Here is a 22,192-nt window from a genome sequence, read left to right on the forward strand (position 1 = left end):
TAATGTCTAATAATTAGGAAATAATGATTAATAATCGGAAAATAATTGCTAATAATGACAAATAATGACGAATAATCCCTAATAATTTAGGAGGTAATGATTAATAATTGGGTAATTCTGTCTAATAATTATGAATAATGCCTAATAACCCCTAATAATTAGGAAATAATGCCTAATAAATAGGAAATAATGCCTAATAACCGCTAATAATTAGGCAATAATGCCTAATAATTAGGAAATAATGAATAATAACCCCTAACAATTAATAAGTAGGAAATAATGAATAATAATCCCTAATTTCCCCCCCAGCCCCTCCCCCCCTTTCCCAGCTGTTCCCGGGAGGGCCCCGGGGGGGGAGGGGCGGCAGCTGCGCGGTCACGTGACCCTGGGGGGGGGAGGGGAGGGGAGGGGAGGGAGCCCCGAGGGGGGAGGGGGGGAAAAAAATGAGAATTTTGGGGGGAAAATGGAGAAAAAAGGGGGGAAAACGGAAATTTTGGAGGGGGGGGGGGAAATGGGAATTTTAAGGGAGGAAATGGGAATTTTGGGGGGGGGGGGGAAATGGGAATTTTGGGACGGAAAAGGGGAATTTTGGGGAGGGCGCATGGGGAAAAATGGTAATTTTGGGGGAAAATGGGGGGAAATGGGAATTTTGGGGGGGAAACGGGAATTTTTGTGGAAAAAAAAGGGAATTTTGGGGGCAAAAATGGGAATTTTGGGGGGAAATGGGGAAAAATTGGATTTTTTTTGGGCGGGAATGGGGATTTTTGGGGGGAAAATGGGGATTTTGGGGGGGAAATGGGGAACAATTGGGAATTTGGGGAAAAATTTGGAATTTTGGTGAAAATTGGAATAGTGGGGAAAAGTGGGGATTTTGGGGGAAAATGGGAATTAAAGGGGAATTTTTGGGGAAGCATTGGGGAGAAAATGGGGTGAAAATGGGAATTTTTGGAAGGAAAAGGGGGAAAATGGGAATTTTTGGGGGAAAAAATGAGAATTTGTGGGGAAAATGGAATTTTGGTGGGGAGGGTGGGAATTTTTGGAATAACAAATCCCAAAAAGGGGAATTTTGGGAATAAAAGGCAGAAAAAAAGGGGAATTTGGGTTAAAAATCAGAAAAATCAAAAAATCAGAATTTTGGAGTTTTACCCCTCAAAAAAAAAAAAAAATTGGAATTTTGGGAATTTCCCCCTTTTTTTTTTTGTTTTGGTTGTTTTGGTTTTTTTTTTTTTTTTTTTCCTTCATGAATTTTGGGAATTTTTCGTGGGAATTCGGAGTCCGGGAGCCCCCCTGGAGCCCCCCTGGGGGGAGGTCCCGGGAATTTTTGGGGATTTCGGGAGGATCCGGGGGGGATTTGGGAGCGACAAGAGGGAGCCGAGGAGAGCGGTGGGCACCGGGCACCGGGGATTTGGGGATTCGGGGGAAATTCGGGAATTTTGGGGGGAAATTTGGGAATTTGGGGTGATTTGTGGTGAGTTTGGGGGGGATTTGGGGGGGATTTCAGAGATTTTTAGGGGTTTTTTTTTTGAATTGGGGGAATTTGGGCGAGTTGGGGGGAATTTGGGTGGTTTTTTTTTGGGAATTGGGGGAATTTGGGGGTGATTTGGGAATTTTGGGGAAAAATTTGGCGATCTTGGGAGATTTCGGGGGAGTTTGGGGGGATTTGGGGGAATTGGGGGAATTTTGGGGGGATTTGGGGGGAAATTTTAGGGGGATTTTGGAAATTTTGGGGGGATTTTGGGAAGTTTGTGGAATTTTGAGGGTGTTTGGGGGGATTTTGGGGCGATTTGGGGGAAATTTGGGGGAAATTTTGGGAAATTGGGGGGAATTTGGGCGGATATTGGGGGAATTCTGGGAAATTGGGGGATTTGGGGGGGACTTGGGGGGATTTTGGGGGTTTTGGGGGGGAGGTTGGAGGGATTTGCGGGGATTTGGGGGAATTTGGGCAATTTGGGGCATTTGGGGGGATTTAGGGGGAGTTTGAGGCAGAGTTTGGGGGAAATGTGGGGATTTGGGGGGTTTTTGGGAATTTAGGGGGGATTTGGGGGGGTTTTGGGTATTTTTTGGGTATTTCTGGGGATTTTTGGCCGGATTTTGGGGACATTTGGGGCCGATTTTGCCCCCCCCGGGTGGTTTTAAATGGATGTTGGTGAATATTCATCTTTATGCAAACGAGGGGGGTGGGATCAGTCTGAGGCCACGCCCCCTCCGCAGCTGTTGATGGGGGGAGGGGGGAGGGGGGAAATTCCAGCAAAGGATTCTGGGAGCAGCTGCTGGGGGGGTTCCCAGTCCCCCCCAGTCCCCCCAGTTCATCCCAGTCCATCCCAGTTAATCCCAGTTCATCCCAGTCCCTCCCAGTCCCTCCCAGTCCCTCCCAGTTCATCCCCAGTCCATCCCAGTTCATCCCAGTCCCTCCCAGTCCCCCCCAGTCCCTCCCAGTCCATCCCAGTCCATCCCAGTCCATCCCAGTTCATCCCAGTTCACTCCCAGTCCCCCCCAGTCCATCCCAGTTAATCCCAGTTCATCCCAGTCCCTCCCAGTCCATCCCAGTCCATCCCAGTCCCTCCCAGTTCATCCCAGTCCATCCCAGTTCACCCCCAGTTCATCCCAGTCCATCCCAGTTCATCCCAGTCCATCCCAGTCCCCTCCAGTCCCTCCCAGTTCATCCCAGTTCACTCCCAGTTCACCCCCAGTTCATCCCAGTCCATCCCAGTCCCTCCCAGTCCCTCCCAGTTCATCCCAGTCCATCCCAGTCCCTCCCAGTTCACCCCCAGTCCCTCCCAGTCCCTCCCAGTCCCTCCCAGTTCATCCCAGTCCATCCCAGTCCCTCCCAGTTCACCCCCAGTCCCTCCCAGTCCCTCCCAGTTCATCCCAGTTCATCCCAGTCCCTCCCAGTTCACCCCCAGTCTCTCCCAGTTCCCTCCCAGTGCTCCCAGTATCCGCGGGCTGGGGGCGGGGCCATGGCGGCGCTGCCGCTGCCCCTCCCCCTCCTGCTGCTGGCCGGGGTGGCCGAGGGGACCCCGCGGGGGACAGCGGGGACAGCGCTGGACCTGGGTGAGTGACACCCGGGCCACCGGGGCCACCGGGGCCACCGGTGTCCCCAAATGTCCCCAATGTCCCCTCAATGTCCCCATTGTCCCCTCAATGTCCCCGTTGTCCCCTCAATGTCCCCATTGTCCCCCCACTGTCCCCAATGTCCCCATTGTCCCCAATGTTCCCAATGTCCCCTCAATGTCCCCAATGTCCCCTCAATGTCCCCATTGTCCCCAATGTCCCCAATGTCCCCGTTGTCCCCTTGCTGTCCCCAGTGTTCCCAATGTCCCCATTGTCCCCCCAATGTCCTCAATGTCCCCAAATGTCCCCAATGTCCCTGTTGTCCCCTCAATGTCCCCTCAATGTCCCCAATGTCCCCATTGTCCCCATTGTCCCCAATGTCCCCAATGTCCCCATTGTCCCCTCAATGTCCCCGTTGTTCCCCGTTGTCCCCAATGTCCCCGTTGTCCCCGCTGTCCCCAGGCCGCTGTCGCTTCGCTCTGGGCATGCAGGACGGGACCATCCCCGACTTTCGCCTCTCGGCCTCCAGCGCCTGGTCAGACTCCACCGCCGCCCGCCACGGCCGGTAGGGACCAGTATAAACCAGTATAAACCAGTATAAACCAGTATAAACCAGTTCAGACCCATATAAACCAGTTCAGACCAGTATAAGGGCCCGGTGTCCAGCGGGTCCCCTGAGTGTCCCCAAAAACGTCTCCTGGGTGTCCCCAAATGACCCCTGAGTGTCCCCAAGTGTCCTCTGGGTGTCCCAAGCGTCCCCTGAGTGTCCCCAGACCTCAAAACGCCCCCAAATTCCTTGGCTTTTCCCACATCCCAAATGCCCCCAGACGTCCCCAAGCGTCCCCAAGCGTCCCCAAACGTCCCCAGGCTGGGCCGCAGCGACGGCGACGGCGCCTGGTGCCCGGCGGGGCCGGTGTTCCCGGCCGAGCAGGAGTTCCTGGAGGTGGACCTGGGCCGGCTGCACGTGGTGACGCTGGTGGGGACGCAGGGACGCCACGCGGGGGGACACGGCCGCGAGTTCGCCCGGCAGTACCGGCTGCGCTACAGCCGCGACCGGCGCCGCTGGCTGCGCTGGAGGGACCGCTGGGGAGCCGAGGTGGCCTTGGGGACGTCGGGGACATGGCGGGGGGTTGGGCGCAACGGGGGTGTCCAGGGGGTTTGGGGACATTGGAACGTCGAGGGGATTTGGGAACACTGGGGATGTCCAGGGGGTTTGGGGACATTGGGACGTCGAGGGGATTTGGGAACACTGGGGATGTCCAGGGGGTTTGGGGACATTGGAGACATTGGGGACACTGGGGACATTGAGGGGATTTAGGGACATCAACGGGATTTGGGCACATTGGGGGTGTTGGGGACATTGGGGACATTGGGGACATTGGGGGTGTTGGAGGTGTTGGGGACACTGAGGGGATTGGGGACATCGGGGGGATTTGGGGACATTGCGCAGATTTGGGGACATTGGGGGTGTTGAGGGGATTTGGGGACCATGGGGACATTGAGGACATTGTGGAGCAGAGGCCATTGGGGACACCATGGGGACACCTTGGGGACATCTTGGGGACATTGTGGCGCCAAGGCCATCGGGGATGCCCTGGGCCGTGACGGACCCCGAGAAGTTCCCGGGATCTCCTGGGCTGACGCCACCCTCGGGCGCCACCGGCCGCGGGTGGTGGCACCTCAGGTGATCGGTGGCAACGAGGACCCCGAGGGGGTGGTGCTCAAGGACCTGTCCCCGGCGCCGGTGGCCCGGGCGCTCCGGGTGTACCCGCGGGCGCCGCGCGCCATGAGCGTCTGCCTGCGCCTCGAGCTCTACGGCTGCCCCTGGGAGGGTGAGTGCCACCTCATTGTCACCTCATTGTCACCTCCCTGCCATCCCCGGGTCACCCCCGAGTCACCTCTGTCCCCCCGCTGGCTGTGAACGCACCACTGGTGTCCCTAAAGGGGTGGTGGTCGCCCATGGTCGCGTCCGGCACCCAACAGCCCTTGGTCTTGTCACTGTGGGGTCAAAGGTCGGCTGTTGGGGTCATCCATTGGGTGTTGGGGTCAACGGTTGGGTGTTGGGGTCAACGGTTTGGTGTTGGGGTCATCCATTGGGTGTTGGGGTCAACGGTTGGGTGTTGGGGTCATCCATTGGGTGTTGGGGTCAACGGTTGGGTGTTGGGGTCATCCATTGGGTGTTGGGGTCAACGGTTGGGTCATGGGGTCAACGATTGGTTGACAACATCATCCATTGGCTCATGACATCATCATGGCCACCCCCCCAGCCCACCCAATGCCACCTCTTGGGCGTCCCCAAAGGGGTGGTTGCCCTCCATGGCCACGTCCCCCCTGTTAACCTGCTGGTGACCCCGTGGTGGCTCCATGCTGACCCCGTGGTGACCCCGTGGTGACCCCGTGGTGGCCCCGCGGTGACATGTGGTGACACGTCACCGTCCCCAGCCGGGCTCCTGTCCTACACGGCTCCACGGGGACACGTCATGGCCCTGGACCCCGTCCCCATCGTCCTCAACGACTCCACCTACGACGGCTTCAGCGCTGGCCCGTGAGTGTCCCCAGGTGTCCCCAGGTGTCCCCAGTTGTCCCCAAGGGCCACCTGCCCCAAGAATTCCCAAATTTCCTCTATCCAACCCCCCCAGGTGTCCCCAAACTGGCCCAGGACCTTCCCAGATGTCCCCAGTGGTCCTCAAACTGTCCCCAGGTGTTCCCAGGTGTCCCCAAACCATCCCCAGGTGTCCCCGAACTCTCCCAGGTTGTCCCGTGGCAGTCCCCAGGAGGGTGGGACGGGACAATCCCAGGATCCAGGTGTGTCCCACCTGCCCAGGTTGCACTTCGGGGGGCTGGGCCAGCTCTCGGACGGGGTCCTGGGCCTCGATGACTTCTTGAGGACCCGCGAGCGCCGCCTGTGGCCGGGCTACGACTACGTGGGGTGGCCGCGGCCACCGGGGCCACAGCCCCACGTGGAGCTGGAGTTCGAGTTCCAGGAGCTCCGGACCTTCCACGCCATGCAGGTGCCCCAGGGAATGCTGGGGGACTTGGGGCGCCGGGAATGGTGGGATTGTTGGGCCATGGATGGACGGATGGGTGGCCACCACATCAACGCCACCTTGGGGTCTGCGATGTCCCTCTGGAGACCTTCTGGATTGGCCACCTGGCCCCAGAGCATCATGGGAGTTGTTGTCACCCCCCCCAGGTCCACTGCAACAACCTCCACACGCGCGGGGTCGGAGTCTTCCGGGCGGTCGAGTGTCGCTTCAAGAAGATCTTGGCCACGGCCTGGGAGCCCATGGTGGCCAGCCACAGCCTGGCCGGGGACATCAAGGACCCCAGTGCCCGCTCGGTCACCGTCCCCTTGGGCGGGCGCCACGCCCGCTTCATCCAGTGCCGCTTCTTCTTCGGCGCCGAGTGGATGCTCTTCAGTGAGGTCTCCTTCATCTCAGGTTGGGTGTTGGCGTCAATGGTTGGGTCATGGGGTCAATGGTTGGCTGTTGGGGTCACCCATTGGGTGTTGGGGTCAACGGTTGGGTGTTGGGGTCAACAGTTGGGTGTTGAGGTCAATGGTTGGGTCATGGGGTCAATGGTTGGGTCATGGGGTCAATGGTTGGGTGTTGCGGTCAATGGTTGGGTGTTGCGGTCAGTGGTTGGGTGTTGGGGTCAGTGGTTGGGTGTTGGGGTCAATGGTTGGGTTTTGGGGTCAATGGTTGGGTGTTGGGGTCAGTGGTTGGGTGTTGGGGTCAATGGTTGGGTTTTGGGGTCAATGGTTGGGTGTTGCGGTCAATGGTTGGGTGTTGGGGTCAAGAGTTGGGTGTTGGGGTCAAGAGTTGGGTTTTGGGGTCATCCATTGGGTGTTGGGGTCAATGGTTGGGTGTTGGGGTCATTGTCAGTTGATGACGTCACTGATGTCGTGATAACGTCACGGATGGTTCATTATATTATTGTTGATGACATCATTGACTGTTGATGACGTCATTGATGACTGTCCCCACCCCCAGAGGTGCTGGATGACCCCACGGGTGCCAGCGGGTGGCCCCCGACCCCTGACCCTTCCGCCGCCATCTTGGAAAATGCCCACGATGGGGGCGGAGCCACCAATGTTACCTCCTCGGGTAGGCGGGGCTTAACTGGGTGGGGCATGGCTTAACTGGGAAGGGATTGAGTGGGTGTGGTCAATTGGGTGGGGCTTAAATTGGGTGGGGTTTAACTGGGCGGGGCTTAATGGGGTCTGGTTTAACGGAGTTGTGAATGAGTGGGGTTTGGTTGGGCGGGGCTTAATGGGGTGTGGCTTAATACAGGTGTAAGTGGGTGGGGTTTGGCTGGGCGGGGCTTAATGGGGTGTGGCTTAATGCAGGTGTAAGTGGGTGGGGTTTGGTTGGGCGTGGCTTAATGGGGTGTGGCATAGTGCAGGTGTAAGTGGGTGGGGTTTAATTGGGCGGGGCTTAATGGGGTGTGTCTTAATGGAGGTGTAAGTGGGTGGGGCTTCATTGAGTGAGGTTCAAAGGAGTGGGAATTAAGTGGGCGTGGTTTGTCCGTGGTGGGCGTGGCCACGACACCCTCCTGCCCTTCCCAGTAGCCCCCGGGGAGGCCGAACCGGTCCCGCCGGCGGCCCAGGGCGAGGCGGGGCAGTCGCCGGCGCTGCTGGGCTGCCTGGGCGCCATCATCCTCCTCCTGCTCGCCGTCATCATCCTCATCCTGCAGCGCCGCCGCGCGGCCGGGCCGCTGGGCAAGGTCACTGGGAGGGACTGGGACGGACTGGGAGGGACTGGGAGGGACTGGGAGGGGACTGGGAGGGACTGGGAGGGGACTGGGAGGGACTGGGAGGGACTGGGAGGGACTGGGAGGGACTGGGAGTGACTGGGAGCGACCGGGAGCGACTGGGAGGGACTGGGAGGGACTGGGAGAGAACTGGGAGGGACTGGGAGGGGACTGGGAGGGACTGGGAGGGGACTGGGAGGGACTGGGAGGGGACTGGGATGGACTGGGAGGGACTGGGAGGGACTGGGATGGACTGGGAGTGACTGGGAGCGACTGGGAGGGACTGGGAGGGACTGGGAGAGAACTGGGAGTGACTGGGAGGGACTGGGAGCGACTGGGAGGGACTGGGAGGGGCTGAACTGGTTTTTACTGCTCAGAACCAGTTCTAACTGGTTCTAACTGGTTTTTACTGCTGTGAGTCTGTTCTAACTGAGGCTGAACTGGTTTTTACTGGTCTGAACCAGTTCTAACAGGACTGAACTGGTTCTAACTGGTTCTAACTGGGGCTGAACCGGTTCTAACTGTTCTGAACCAGTTCTAACTGGTTGTAACTGGTTCTAACTGAGGCTGAACTGGTTTTTCCTGCTTGGAACCGGTTCCAAATGGTTCTAGCTGGTTCTAAAACTGGTTCTAACTGGTTTTTACTGGTTCTTACTGGTTCTCAGGGCTGCGGGCCGGAGGCGGCGCTGCGGGTGCAGCTCTCGGGGGACACCGTGGTCATCAACAACGCCACGGGGGGCGGAGGGGCGCGGGGGGGGACCCCGCTACGAGCGGATCGGAACCGGCACCGGCACCGGCACCGGGACCAGAACCGGATTTGGAACCGGAACCGGGGAGTACCAGGAACCCACCCGGGCACGGCCCCGAACCCCCCCCGGTGCCCCCCGGGGCTGGTGAGAGAGAGGAGGGAAAAAAGGGAAAAAAGGGGAAAAAAGGGGGAAAAAGACGGGGAAAAAAGGGGGAAAAAGGGGAAAATGGGGAAAAAGGCGGGGAAAAAGGATGGAAAAAAGGGGAAAAAAGGGGGGAAAAGGATGGAAAAAGATGGGGGAAAAGGATGGAAAAAAGGGGAAAAAGGGGGAAAAAAGGGGGAAAAATGCGGGGAAAAAGGCGGGGAAAAAAGGGGAAAAAATGCGGGGAAAAAGGATGGAAAAAAGGGGAAAAAAGGTGGAGAAAAGGAAGGAAAAAGGGAGGGAAAAAGGAAAAAGGGTAAAAAGAAAAAGAAGAAGGGAAAAAAAAGGGGGGAAAGGGAGAGAAAAGGGGAGGGGAAAAAGGAGTGAGAGAGGATTTTCATTTTGGCTGAAATCTCCCCAGAAAATCATCCCAGGAATGAGGAAAAGGCGCAAAACGGCCCCAAAAAATCCCTCGGGAATGGGAGAGGGGAGGGAAACCACACCCCTCAGATGGCCACGCCCCTCTCTGACCACGCCCCTCTCTGTCTACGCCCCCCCAGCCAACCCGGCCTATCGGCTGCTCCTGGCCACCTACGCCCGGCCAATAGGAGGCCTCGCCAAGGCCCCCGCCCAATGCTGCCAAGCCAATCAACACCGACGGTAAGGGCGGGGCTGGGGGGAGGACCGCGCCCAGTTTAGCCCCGCCCACAATGACCTCACCTGTGCCCCTCCCTGCACAGGTGACCCCGAGGGAGGGGCGGGGGCCTACGCCGAGGCTGACGTCACCGGAGGCTCCGCCTATGCCCTGGCTGGCCCCGCCCACAGCCCCACCCATGGCCCCACCCTCCCGTCATTCCCCCGGCACCGCCTCCGCTTCCGCGAGAAGCTGGGGGAGGGGCAGTTCGGAGAGGTAAGCCACGCCCTGGCATCGAGCCACGCCCCCATCATCAGGCAACGCCCATCTTTGAGGCCACACCCTTGGGGAGCTTAGCCCCGCCCCTAAAGGGCTTTAGCCAAGACGCAAATGATGTGCCACACCCCCAAATGGTTTAGCCACACCCCTTCTTAAGGCCACACCCAGTACAGATTAGCCCCACCCCTAAATGGCTTTAGCCCCGCCCCAAATTAATTTCCATGCCCATAAATGGTTTAGCGCAAACCCTAAAAGGCCACACCCACTCCTGATTAGCCCCGCCCCATTTGTGAAGACCCACCCCTTCATATTGGCCACACCCTCATGTGTTTGACCACGCCCTCTCTCATTCGGCCCCGCCCCCAGGTGCTGCTGTGTGAGGTCATCGCCCCCCACACCCTGGGCCTGGCCCCCGCCCCCTGGCTCAGGCTCCGCCCCCTTGGCCCCAGAGCGCCCCCTGTTGGTTGCGGTCAAGGTGCTGCGGCCGGACGCCCCCAAGAACGCCCGGTAGGGATACTGGGAGAACTGGGAGGGACTGGGAGGGACTGGGAATGGACTGGGATGGACTGGGATGGACTGGGATGGACTGGGATGGACTGGGAATGGACTGGGAGAACTGGGAGGGACTGGGAATGGACTGGGATGGACTGGGATGGACTGGGATGGACTGGGAATGGACTGGGAGAACTGGGAGGGACTGGGAGGGACTGGGAGGGACTGGGATGGACTGGGAGGGACTGGGATGGACTGGGAGGGACTGAGATGGACTGGGAGGGACTGGGATTGAACTGGGATGGACTGGGATGGACTGGGATGGACTGGGAGGGACTGGGATGGACTGGGATGGACTGGGAATGGACTGGGAGGGACTGGGAGGGACTGGGATGGACTGGGAGGGACTGGGAGGGACTGGGATGGACTGGGTGAGGGAGACAGGAGGATACACGAGGGTGGCCACGGGAATCCAGGTGTGCCCAGGTGTCCCCAGGTGTTCCCAGGTGTATTCAGGTGTGCCCAGGTGAACTCAGGTGTGCCCAGGTGTGCCCAGGTGTCCCCAAGTGTTCTCAGGTGTTCCCAGGTGTTCTCAGGTGTGCCCAGGTGTCCCCAGGTGTTCCCAGGTGTATTCAGGTGTGCCCAGGTGTATTCAGGTGTTCCCAGGTGAACTCAGGTGTGCCCAGGTGTGCCCAGGTGTCCCCAGGTGTTCTCAGGTGTTCCCAGGTGTATTCAGGTGTCCCCAGGTGTTCCCAGGTGTCCCCAGGTGTTCCCAGGTGTTCCCAGGGGTACTCAGGTGTCCCCAGGAGTTCTCAGGTGTCCCCAGGTGTCCCCAGGTGCGCCCAGGTGCGCTGACCCCGGGGCGGGGCGCGCCCAGGCGGGATTTCCTGCAGGAGGCGCGGACGCTGGGCCGGCTGCGGGACCCCAACATCGTGCGGCTGCTGGGGGTGTGCGCCGGGCCCGGCCCCCTGTGCATCGTCACCGAGTACATGGAGCACGGAGACCTGCACCGCTTCCTGGGCGGGCCCCGCGGCCACGCCCTCAGGTGGGACCCGCCCCCGTGCCCCCCACACCCGCCCGAGCCACGCCCTCCCGGGACACGCCCGCTCCCAGTTGTTAATGTCAGCATTTCCGGGGTTCCGGCCCTTTAAGAGGAGCCCATCCATAATTAAGCCACGCCCATAAAAGGCCACGCCCCAATATGGGCGCACACACCTGAGCCACGCCCATCAGAGCCACGCCCGAGTTGTTTCCTGTCCGCATTTTTGGGGTTCTGGCCCTTTAAGAGAAACCCCTCGATCGTTAAGCCACGCCCCTCCATAATTAAGCCACGCCCCAACATAGACACACCCAACTGATCCACGCCCACTCCGGCCACGCCCACTCGAGCCACACCCACTCCCAGCCACTCTGGCGGGAAAACGCAATTTTTCCTCAAAACAAACAGCAAAAAAATGCAGAAAAAATTGATTTTTTTGGGGGGGGGGGGGAATGGATTTTTTGGGGAAAAAGTGGAATTTTTTTTGGAAAACCAGGAAAATTCCAAATTTTTGTTCCCACGCTGGTGGATTTGGGAGCCCAGATCTCCTCCGGGATGAGGGAAAACAGAGAAACAGGGGAGGAAAAATTGCAATTTTTTTTGAAAAATCAAATTTTTTGGGGGAGAAAAAAGAGGAATAAGTGTCGGAAGGAAAAATCGAATTTTGTGGTGGGGGGAAGCAATTTTTCGTACAGAAGAATCGTGGTTTTTGGGGGGGAAAAGCTGGTTTTGGGAGAAAAAGCTGTTTTGGGGGGAAAAAAGTGGGTTTTTTTGGGGAAAAAGTCATTTTTTGGGGGAAAAAAGGAGGAATAAATGAAGAGAAAACATTTGAATTTTGTGGTGGAAAATGCAATTTTTTCACGCAGAAATCGAATTTTTTGGGGAGAAAAAAGAAGAACAAGTGTAGGAAGGAAAAATCGAATTTTGTGGTGGGGGGAGCAATTTTCCGTACAGAAAAATCACGGTTTTTTTGGGGAAAAAAAAAGCTATTTTTGGGGAAAATAGTGGGTTTTTTTGTGGGGGGGAAAGGTTTTTTTTTTTTTAGGGGGGAAAAATGCAGGAATAAACGAAGAGAAAGCATTTGAATTTTGTGGGGGAAAAAAAATGCAATTTTTTTCATGCAGAAAAAGACCTAATTTTTTTTTTTTTGGGGGGGGGGCGGGGAAAAAGCCCTTTTTTTTGGGGAAAAAAGCGATTTTTTTGGGTGGGGAAAAATCCCCAAATTTTTTTTTTTGGGGGGGGGGGGGAAAGCCCTTTTTTTCGGGGGAAAAAGCCCTTTTTTCGGGGAAAAAGCCCTTTTTTTCGGGGGGAAAAAGCGATTTTTTGGGTGGGGGAAAAATCCCCAAATTTTTTATTTTTTTTTTGGGGGGGGGGGGGCGGGGAAAACCCCCAGGTAAAAACCCCCCGGTAAATGGAGTGTCCTGTGGCGCAGCCTGGCCGCGCTGGTGGGGCTGGGGGCGCAGATCGCCGCCGGGATGCGCTTCCTGGCCGCGCGGAACTTCGTGCACCGGGACCTGGCCACGCGGAACTGCCTGGTGGGCGCGGGGGCTGCGCGTCAAGGTGGCCGATTTCGGCATGAGCCGCCGCCTGCGCGGCGCCGAGTACGGGCGAGTGCGCGGCCGCGCGCTGCTGCCCATCCGCTGGATGGCCTGGGAGAGCATCCTCTGGGTGAGAAATGGGGGGGAAAAAACGAAAAAATTGGGAAAAAGTGGGGTTTTGGGGTGAAAAAGTGGGATTTTGGGGTGAAAAAATGGGATTTTTTGGGGAAAAAATGGGATTTTGGGGGGAAAAAGTGGGATTTTTTGGGGAAAAAATGGGATTTTGGGGTGAAAAAGTGGGATTTTGGGGTGAAAAAATGGGATTTTGGGGGGAAAAAGTGGGATTTTTTGGGGGAAAAAGTGGGATTTTGGGGTGAAAAAATGGGATTTTGGGGTGAAAAAATGGGATTTTAGAGTGAAAAAATGGGGTTTTGGAGTGAAAAAATGGGATTTTGGGGTGAAAAAGTGGGAATTTTGGGGTGAAAAAGTGGGATTTTGGGGTGAAAAAGTGGGATTTTGGGGTGAAAAAATGGGATTTTTTGGGGAAAAAATGGGATTTTGGGGTGAAAAAGTGGGATTTTGGGGTGAAAAAATGGGATTTTGGGGTGAAAAAGTGGGATTTTGGGGTGAAAAAATGGGATTTTTGGGGTGAAAAAATGGGATTTTGGGGTGAAAAAGTGGGATTTTGGGGTGAAAAAGTGGGATTTTGGGGTGAAAAATGGGATTTTTTGGTGAAAAAATGGGATTTTGGGGGGAAAAAGTGGGATTTTTTGGGGGAAAAAGTGGGATTTTGGGGTGAAAAAATGGGATTTTGGGGTGAAAAAATGGGATTTTAGAGTGAAAAAATGGGGTTTTGGGGTGAAAAAGTGGGATTTTGGGGTGAAAAAGTGGGGTTTTGGGGTGAAAAAGTGGGATTTTGGGGTGAAAAATGGGATTTTTGGGGTGAAAAAGTGGGATTTAGGGGTGAAAAAGTGGGATTTTGGGGTGAAAAAGTGGGGTTTTGGAGTGAAAAAATGGGATTTTGGAGTGAAAAAGTGGGATTTTGGAGTGAAAAAGTGGGATTTTGGAGTGAAAAAGTGGGATTTTGGGGTGAAAAAATGGGATTTTGGGGTGAAAAAGTGGGATTTTGGGGGGAAAAAGTGGGATTTAGGGGTGAAAAAGTGGGATTTTGGGGTGAAAAAATGGGATTTTTGGGGTGAAAAAGTGGGATTTTGGGGTGAAAAAATGGGATTTAGGGGTGAAAAAATGGGATTTTAGAGTGAAAAAATGGGATTTTAGAGTGAAAAAGTGGGATTTTGGGGAGAAAAAGTGGGGTTTTGGGGTGAAAAAGTGGGATTTTGGGGTGAAAAAATGGGATTTTTTCGGGAAAAAAAATTTGGAAAAATTCAGGGGTTTTTTTGGGGAAAAATTTGGAAAAATTCAGGGTTTTTGGGGGAAAAATTCAGATTTTTTTTTGGGGAAAAATTTGGAAAAATTCAGGGTTTTTTGGGGGGAAAAATTTGGAAAAATTCAGGGGTTTTTTTGGGGAAAAATTTGGAAAAAATCAGGGTTTTTTTGGGAAAAATTTGGAAAAATTCAGGGTTTTTGGGGGGAAAAATTTGGAAAAATTCCCAAAAATTAAAAAACAGTTCCCAAAAATTCCCGAAAATTCCCGAAAATTCCCAAGAATTCCCCAAGAATTCTCCAAAAATTCCCAAGAATCCCCCCAATTCCCAATCCCCCACCCGGGGTTCCAGGTTCCCAAAAATTCCTGAAAATTCCCAAAAATTCCCGAAAATTCCCGAAAATTCCCAAGAATTCCCAAGAATTCCCAAGAATTCCCAAGAATCCCCCCACTTCCCAATCCCCCACCCGGGGTTCCAGGGCACGTTCAGCCCGGCCAGCGACGCCTGGGCCTTCGGCGTGACGCTCTGGGAGGTTCTGACGCGCTGCCGGGAGCAGCCATACGGCGCCCTGAGCGACGAGCAGGTGATCGCCAACGCCGGCCACCACTTCCACAACCGCGGCCAGCAGGTGCCACCGGGGGCACTGGGAGGGAACTGGGAGGGAACTGGGAGCACTGGGAGGCACTGGGAGGGACTGGGAGGGACTGGGAGGCACTGGGAGGGAACTGGGAATGGACTGGGAGGGACTGGGAGGGACTGGGAATGGACTGGGAGGGACTGGGAGGGACTGGGAGCACTGGGAGGGACTGGGAGGCACTGGGAGGGAACTGGGAGGGACTGGGAGGGAACTGGGAGCACTGGGAGGGACTGGGAGGGAACTGGGAGGCACTGGGAGCACTGGGAGGGAACTGGGAGGGACTGGGAGGGACTGGGAGCACTGGGAGGGACTGGGAGGGACTGGGAGCACTGGGAATGAACTGGGAGGCACTGGGAGGGAACTGGGAGGGAACTGGGAGGGAACTGGGAGGGACTGGGAGGGACTGGGAGGGACTGGGAGGGAACTGGGAGGGAACTGGGAGGGACTGGGAAGGAACTGGGAATGGACTGGGAGGGACTGGGAGGGAACTGGGAGGGAACTGGGAATGGACTGGGAGGGACTGGGTGGATTTGGGGGGGGCTGGGAGATGCTTAGAGGAGGTTTTGGGGCACTGGGAGCTGCTGGAATGGACTGGGATGGACTGGGAATGAACTGGGAGGGACTGGGAATGACCTGGGAATGAACTGGGAATGAACTGGGAGGGACTGGGAATGAACTGGGAATGAACTGGGAGGGACGGGGAATGAACTGGGATGGATTTGAGCGGGACTGGGAGATGCTTAGAGGAGGTTTTGGGGCACTGGGAAAGGACTGGGAGGAACTGGGAGGGGATTATGGGGCCCAGTTATCCCAGTCCCAGTCCCTCCCAGTCCGTCCCAGTCCGTCCCAGTCCCTCCCAATCCCCTCCCAGTGCCTCCCAGTCCGTCCCAGTCCGTCCCAGTAACGCCAGTTCCAGCAGTACCTGCCCTGCCCCCCCGGCTGCCCCCCGGCCCTGCACCGGCTCATGCTGCGCTGCTGGGCCCGCGAGGCGGCCGAGCGGCCGGACTTCGGCCACCTGCACCGGGCCCTGAGTGACCGCTGGGCCCTGGAGTGACCACGGAGTGACCACGGAGTGACCATGGAGTGACCACGGTCACCTTCATCATCATCATCATCACTGACCGCTCACGGAGTGACCACTGAGTGACCACTGAGTGACCGCTGGGCCCTGGAGTGACCACGGAGTGACCACGGAGTGACCACGGTCACCTTCATCATCATCATCATCACTGACCGCTCACGGAGTGACCACTGAGTGACCGCTGGGCCCTGGAGTGACCACGGAGTGACCACTGAGTGACCACTGAGTGACCACAGTCACCTTCATCATCATCATCATCACTGACCGCTCACGGAGTGACCACTGAGTGACCACTGAGTGACCGCTGGGCGCTGGAGTGACCACGGAATGACCATGGAGTGACCACGGTCACCTTCACCATCATCATCATCACTGACCACGCTCTGAGTGACCACTGAGTGACCACTGAGTGACCATGGAGTGACCACTGAGTGACCGCTGGGCCCTGGAGTGACCACTGAGTGACCACTGAGTGACCACTGAGTGACCACGGGCATCTTCCTCCCCCTCCCCCCTCATTAAGGGGGGATTTCATCACCCGTGGTGGGGGAGGGGCCAGGACGATTTTTGGGGCAGAAATTCGGGATTTTTGTTCACTTAATTTTTAAAAAATTGTCAATTTTGGGGCTTTTAAATCTTTTTTTCCCCTCAAAAATTGTCCAAAATTGTCCATATTTGTCCAAAACTGACAAAAATTTCCCTTTTCCTTCTCAAAATTTCATTTTTTTTTCCCTCAGAATCTTTTTTGCTCCCAAACAAAAAACCTCCCAAAAAACGTCTTGGTACAAAAAAATTACATTTTCCTCCGCAAATAAATTTTTTAATGGAAAAAAGTCCCAGATCTGGCAATAAACTCAATTTTTTTTTTCTTTTCGGGACATCCCAAATTTTAAATAAATCCGTTGATTTTCCTTGGAAACGCATTTTTTTCCTCACAAAAAATTCGCATTTTTCCCAATATAATAAATTTTTTCACAGAGAAAATCCTTTTTTTTTCCACTCAAAACCAATTTTCCCCCTAAAAATTATCTTTAATAATGAAAAAATCCCATTTTTGAGGCTGTTTTGACCCATTTTTTGAGGCCTTTTTGGACCCTTTTTTAGCCCTTTTTGGCCTTTTTTATTATTTTGGGGTGGATTTTCCGTATTTCTCCCATTTCCCCCCTCGGCCACCCCCCCCCCCATCCCCCGGGGTCACCAGCCGGGGTCACAACAGCCGTTTATTGTCACCGTCGCGATACAAACAGCGTTGCCATGGCAACAGGAGCAGGCCTTGGGAGTACATAGGCCGCAGGCTTCGTCACCATGGCAACAGGAGCAGGCCTTGGGAGTAGGTAGGCCACAGGCTTCGTTACCATGGCAACAGGAGCAGGCCTTGGGAGTACATAGGCCGCAGGCTTCGTTGCAATGGTGACAGGAACAGGGCCTTGGGAGTAGGCAGGGCTGCAGGCTTCGTTGCCACGGGTGACAGGAGCAGGCCGCAGGCTCTAGGAGTACACTGGCCGCAGTCGTCATTACCATGGCAACCAGAAGCAGGCCACAGTCCCACAGACTGTTGCCATGGCGACAGGCACAGGCCTCAGCAGTACACAGGCCTCAGGCTTTGTTGTCATGGCAACCAAAGCAGGCCTTGGTAGTACACAGGCCTCAGGCTTCGTTGTCGTAGACGACCAAAGCAGGCCTTGGTAGTACACAGGCCGCAGGCTCCGTTGCTGCAGCAACAAGACCAGGCCGCTGGCTTCGGCCTACTCCATCCCGCGCCATTTTTGCCCCCTCCCCCCTCCAAATCCGCCCCTCCCCATCCCCCCAACCCCCCTTCAAAGCAGCTTCGTCCCCTCCCCCCACCCCAAATACTGCCACGGCTTTGGCCCCGCCCCCTTCCAGTCCAAACCGGTCCTGGCCCAGTCCAAACTGGGGACAGCCTCGCTTGGCCCAATACTGACAAAATTCGCCCCTCCCCAGGTATAAAACCCCTTAATTAGGCTAAAAAAACCTCGTTAGGGATAATTAAACCCCCCCGCCCTGGTACTAAAAATCTACAAAATGGAGTAAAAAAGTCCCCCCCAGACCCGCCGGGGGGGGTAGAATGTTCTGGAAGGCTCCCACAAAGGGTGGCTTGGGGGTCTCTGTCCGTGTGTCCGGCCCCGTCCGAGTGTCCGGCCCCTCCGGGCGGTCCCGGGGGGGTCCCCGGGAGGTCTCGGGGGGCTGGGCCGGGGGTTACCGACGGCAGGATTCGTCTGGGGGGAGGGAAATGGGTTAAAACTGACCAAAATTCACCAAAATTGACCCAAATTTAGCAAAAATGACCCCAAATTCACCCCAAAGTTACCCCAAAATTTACCAGAACACCACAAAAGTGACACAAAATAAACCCAGGACCCCAAATCCCCCCAGAAATTACCCCAAATCCCTGCCCAAGACCCCCAAAGTTACCCCCAAAATCCCCTAAATCCCTCCAAAATTCCCCAAATCCCTTCCCAATAGCCCCCCAAATCCCCCAAATTTCCCAACAAAATCCTCCCAAATTCCCACAAAATCCCCCCCAAAACACCCCCAAATTCCCTCAAACCCCCCGAAATCTCCCCAAATCCCTGAAATCCCCACCAAAATCCCCCAAATGTCCCCCCAAACCCTCCCAAACTCCCCCCCACACCCCCCAAATTCACCCAAAAAAATCCCCCAAAATTCCCCAAATTCTCCTCAAACCCCCCCAAAACCCCCAAATTTCTCAACAAATCCCCCCCCAAGATCCCCCTAAAATCCCCCAAATCCCCCCAACCCCCCCCACCCACCCACGAGCAGGGCGCGGCCCCTCAGCCCCCCCGGCAGCCCCCGTGTCGGGGGAGGGGGCTCCTCCTCCTCCTCTTCCTCCTCCTCCTCCTCCTCCCCCGGGGGTCGGGGGGTCCCGGGGGGGTCCCGGGGGGTCCCGGGGGGGGTCCCGGGGGGGGTCCTCGGGGGGGCCCCCCAGGCCGCCAGCGCCGCCCCCTCCGAGGGGTACGAGAAGATTCGCTCCAGGTCGCGCTCGCTGAACCAGATCTGCAGCTGGGGGGATTCGGGGATTTGGGGGGGGGATTGGGGATATTTGGGGACATTGGGGGGATTCGGGCATTTGGGGGATTGGGGACTTTGGGGGGGTTTGGGGATTTGAGGGGATTTGGGGATTCGGGGCATTTTGGGGGGATTCGGGGATTTGGGGGGGTTTGGGGATTTGGGGGGGGATTCGGGGGGGGGTTTGGGGATTTGGGGATTTAGGGGGGATTTGGGGACATTGGGGGGATTTGGGGATTCGGGGCATTTTGGGGGGATTCGGGGACATTGGGGGGATTCGGGGATTTGGGGGGATTTGGGGATATTTGGGGACATTGGGGGGATTTGGGGATTTTGGAGGGTTCGGAGGACTTGGGGACGTTTAGGGGATTTCAGGGATTTGGGGACACTGAGGGGATTTGGGGGGAATTGGGGATTTGGGGACACTTGGGGACACGGGGGTGACACTTGGGGACACGGGGGGTGACATTTGGGGACACGGGGGGTGACATTTGGGAACACGGGGGGTGACACTTGGGGACACGGGGGTGACACTTGGGGACACAGGTGACACCTGGGGACACGGGGGTGACATTTGGGGACACAGGTGACACTTGGGGACACAGTGACACCTGGGGACACGGGGGTGACATTTGGGGACACGGGTGACACTTGGGGACACGGGGGTGCCCCGCGGGTGGCACCGTTACCTTCTTGCTCCGGGGCTGCCCCTTGGCCAGGCAGGAGCGCGGCAGCGCCAGGTACCCCCCCCGACCACCTGGATCTGCTCGGCCGTGGGGTAGCGCTTCTTGGGGGCTCGGCCGCGCCCCCGGGGCCACCGGGGCCGCCCCCGGGCCACCTGCCCCCGGGCCAGCTCCCCCCGGGCCACCTGCCCCCGGGGCCGGCGCCGGGGCCGGCGCGGCGCGGCCGCACGGTGATGGTGTTGCCGCTGCGGCGCTGCAGCGCGGGGTGGGGACACGCCGGGGGACACGGGGGGTCACGGCGGGGGGACAGCGGCCGGGGGCACGGGGGCACGGGGCTGCACGGCCGGACGGTGGCACCGGGCACGGGGGCGGTGGCACTGGACACGGGGACGGTGGCACCGGACACGGGGGTGGCGGCGCCGGGCATGGCGGCGCCGCTGGACACCTGGACAGTGGCATCGGACATGGGGACAGTGGCACCGGACAGCTGGACAGTGACCCCCGACTTGGGGACGGAGCCACTGGACAGCTGGACAGGGTCACCGGACACGGCGACACCGCTGGACAAAGGGACAGCGCTGGACACAGGGACAGTGACCCCGGCGTTGGGGACAGCGCTGGACACAGGGACAGTGACCCCCGGACACGGGGACAGAACTGGACACAGGGACAGTGACCCCCGGACACGGGGACAGTGACCCCGGACTTGGGGACAGTGACCCCGGACACATGGGACAGAACCGGACACAGGGACAGTGACCCCGGACACGGGGACAGAACTGGACACAGGGACAGTGACCCCGGCGTTGGGGACAGTGACCCCGGCGTTGGGGGACAGCGCCCCCCCCCGGCGACACCGCGGCCCCGCCCCCGCAGCGGGGGGGAGGTGGCACCGAGGGACAGGGGGGAGGGGACAGCGGTGACGTCACGGGGGTAGTGGTCAGCGTGGCCACCGAAGGGGTCATCGAGGGCTTGGGCTCGTGGCCGGACACTGTCCCCAGTGTCCCCCAGTGACCCCTGACCCCCCTGGCCGTCCCCCGCTGTCCAGTTCTTGACCATCCCCTTGACCGTCCCTTGTCCGTCCGCTGTCCCCAGGCCAGTGGTCACTCCATGGTCCTTGACCGTTCCTATGTCCTTGCTTGACCCTTGACCCTCAGGTGACCCCAGAGTGACCCCCCCACGCCCCTCGTCCCCCCCCGGCTCGGGGACAAAGCGGCTCCGCAGAGCGGCTGACCCGGCCCTGGGGCGGATTTTGGGGCTCCTGGGGGGAGTTTGGGGCATTTTGGGGATCCTGGGGCAGATTTGGGGGGTCCCGGGGGGAATTCTGGGGGTCCCGGGGGGGGATTTTGGGGATCCCAGGGGGGATTTTTGGGGTCCCAGGGGGGATTTTGGGGATTTTTTGGGGTCCCAGGGGGGATTTTGGGGAGGATTCTGGGGAGGATTTTGGGGATCCCAGGTGGGATTTTCGGCACGGCCGCATTTCTCCATCCCTGGTGCCAGCGCCAGGGACCCCCCCAGACCCTCCTGCCCAGGTGTGCCCCAGGTGCGCCCCCAGGTGTGCCCCCCGTGCCAGGTGTGCCCCCAGGTGTGCCCCCAGGTGTGCCCCCAGGTGTGTCCCCAGGTGCGTCCCCAGGTGTGCCCGCCCCGTGCCAGGTGTGCCCCCAGGTGTGCCCCCAGGTGTGCCCCCAGGTGCGTCCCCAGGTGCGCCCCCCGGCCCCGCCCGGGCGCGGCGCCGCTGCAGCAGCTCCCGTTTCCAGGGGGGCACCTGGGCCTGGCGCTCGCGCTGCTCCCGCTCCCGGCGCCGCGCGGCCTCGTCCTCCCGGCGGCGCCCGCTTCCAGCAAGCGCCAGCTTCCAGGGGGGCACCTGCGCCATCCTGGGGACATCGGGGACATCGGGGACGTTGGGGACATTGGGGGGATTTGGGGACATTGGGGGGATTTGGGGGACATTGGGGACATCGGGGACATCGGGGACATTGGGGACATTGGGGACATTGGGGACATCGGGCACCCAGCAGTGCCAGCTTCCAGGGGGGCACCTGCGCCATCCTGGGGACATCGGGGACATCGGGGGGACATTGGGGACATTGGGGACATCGGGGGGATTTGGGGACATCGGGGGGACGTTGGGGACATTGGGGACATCGGGGGGACGTTGGGGACATTGGGGACATCGGGGGGACATCGGGGACATTGGGGACATCGGGGACACTGGGGACATTGGGGACATCGGGCACCCAGCAGCGCCAGCTTCCAGGGGGGCACCTGCGCCATCCTGGGGACATCGGGGACATCGGGGATGTTGGGGACATTGGGGGGATTTGGGGACATCGGGGACATTGGGGACACCGAGGGCACGATGGGGACATTGGGGACATTGGGGGGATTTGGGGACATTGGGGACATCGGGGGGATGTTGGGGATATTGGGGGGATTTGGAGACGTTGGGGACATTGGGGAAATTTGGGGACATTTGGGGACATCGGGGGGATTGGGGACATCGGGCACCCAGCAGTGCCACCTTCCAGGGGGGCACCTGCGCCATCCTGGGGACATCGGGGACATCGGGGACACCGATGGGCACGATGGGGATTTGGGGACATTGGGGGGATTTGGGGACAGAAGGGACATTGGGGACACCGAGGGCACGATGGGGACATTGGTGGGGTTGGGGACGTTGGGG

General features: G+C 58.0%; 2 protein-coding genes across 2 annotated transcripts; one reads left to right on the plus strand and one right to left on the minus strand.

Moving 5' to 3' along the window:
- The first annotated feature begins 2,316 nt into the window (after positions 1-2,316).
- Positions 2,317-16,280, plus strand: LOC128802864 (epithelial discoidin domain-containing receptor 1-like). The gene is given in 20 exon segments (XM_053969442.1): positions 2,317-2,637; positions 2,680-3,051; positions 3,514-3,616; positions 3,919-4,147; positions 4,736-4,883; positions 5,494-5,596; positions 5,876-6,062; positions 6,245-6,491; positions 7,044-7,157; positions 7,619-7,776; positions 8,469-8,546; positions 8,548-8,696; positions 9,254-9,353; positions 9,434-9,603; positions 9,973-10,113; positions 10,976-11,143; positions 12,570-12,678; positions 12,680-12,805; positions 14,539-14,688; positions 15,614-16,280. Coding segments are annotated over 19 exon segments (2,712 nt in total). The 5' UTR covers positions 2,317-2,637; positions 2,680-2,957; the 3' UTR covers positions 15,752-16,280.
- Positions 16,281-17,630: 1,350 nt separating this feature from the next.
- On the minus strand, positions 17,631-21,061 carry LOC128802865 (basic proline-rich protein-like). The gene is made up of 3 exons (XM_053969443.1): positions 19,516-21,061; positions 18,571-18,820; positions 17,631-18,015 (listed from the first exon to the last, which is right to left on the minus strand). Exons 1-3 carry the CDS (start codon positions 20,995-20,997, stop codon positions 17,996-17,998), a joined length of 1,752 nt encoding a protein of 583 aa, XP_053825418.1. The 5' UTR covers positions 20,998-21,061; the 3' UTR covers positions 17,631-17,995.
- Positions 21,062-22,192: the final 1,131 nt, after the last annotated feature.

The sequence above is a fragment of the Vidua macroura genome, unplaced genomic scaffold (assembly GCF_024509145.1).
Source record: "Vidua macroura isolate BioBank_ID:100142 unplaced genomic scaffold, ASM2450914v1 whyUn_scaffold_205, whole genome shotgun sequence".
NCBI classification, from domain to species: Eukaryota; Metazoa; Chordata; class Aves; order Passeriformes; family Viduidae; genus Vidua; species Vidua macroura.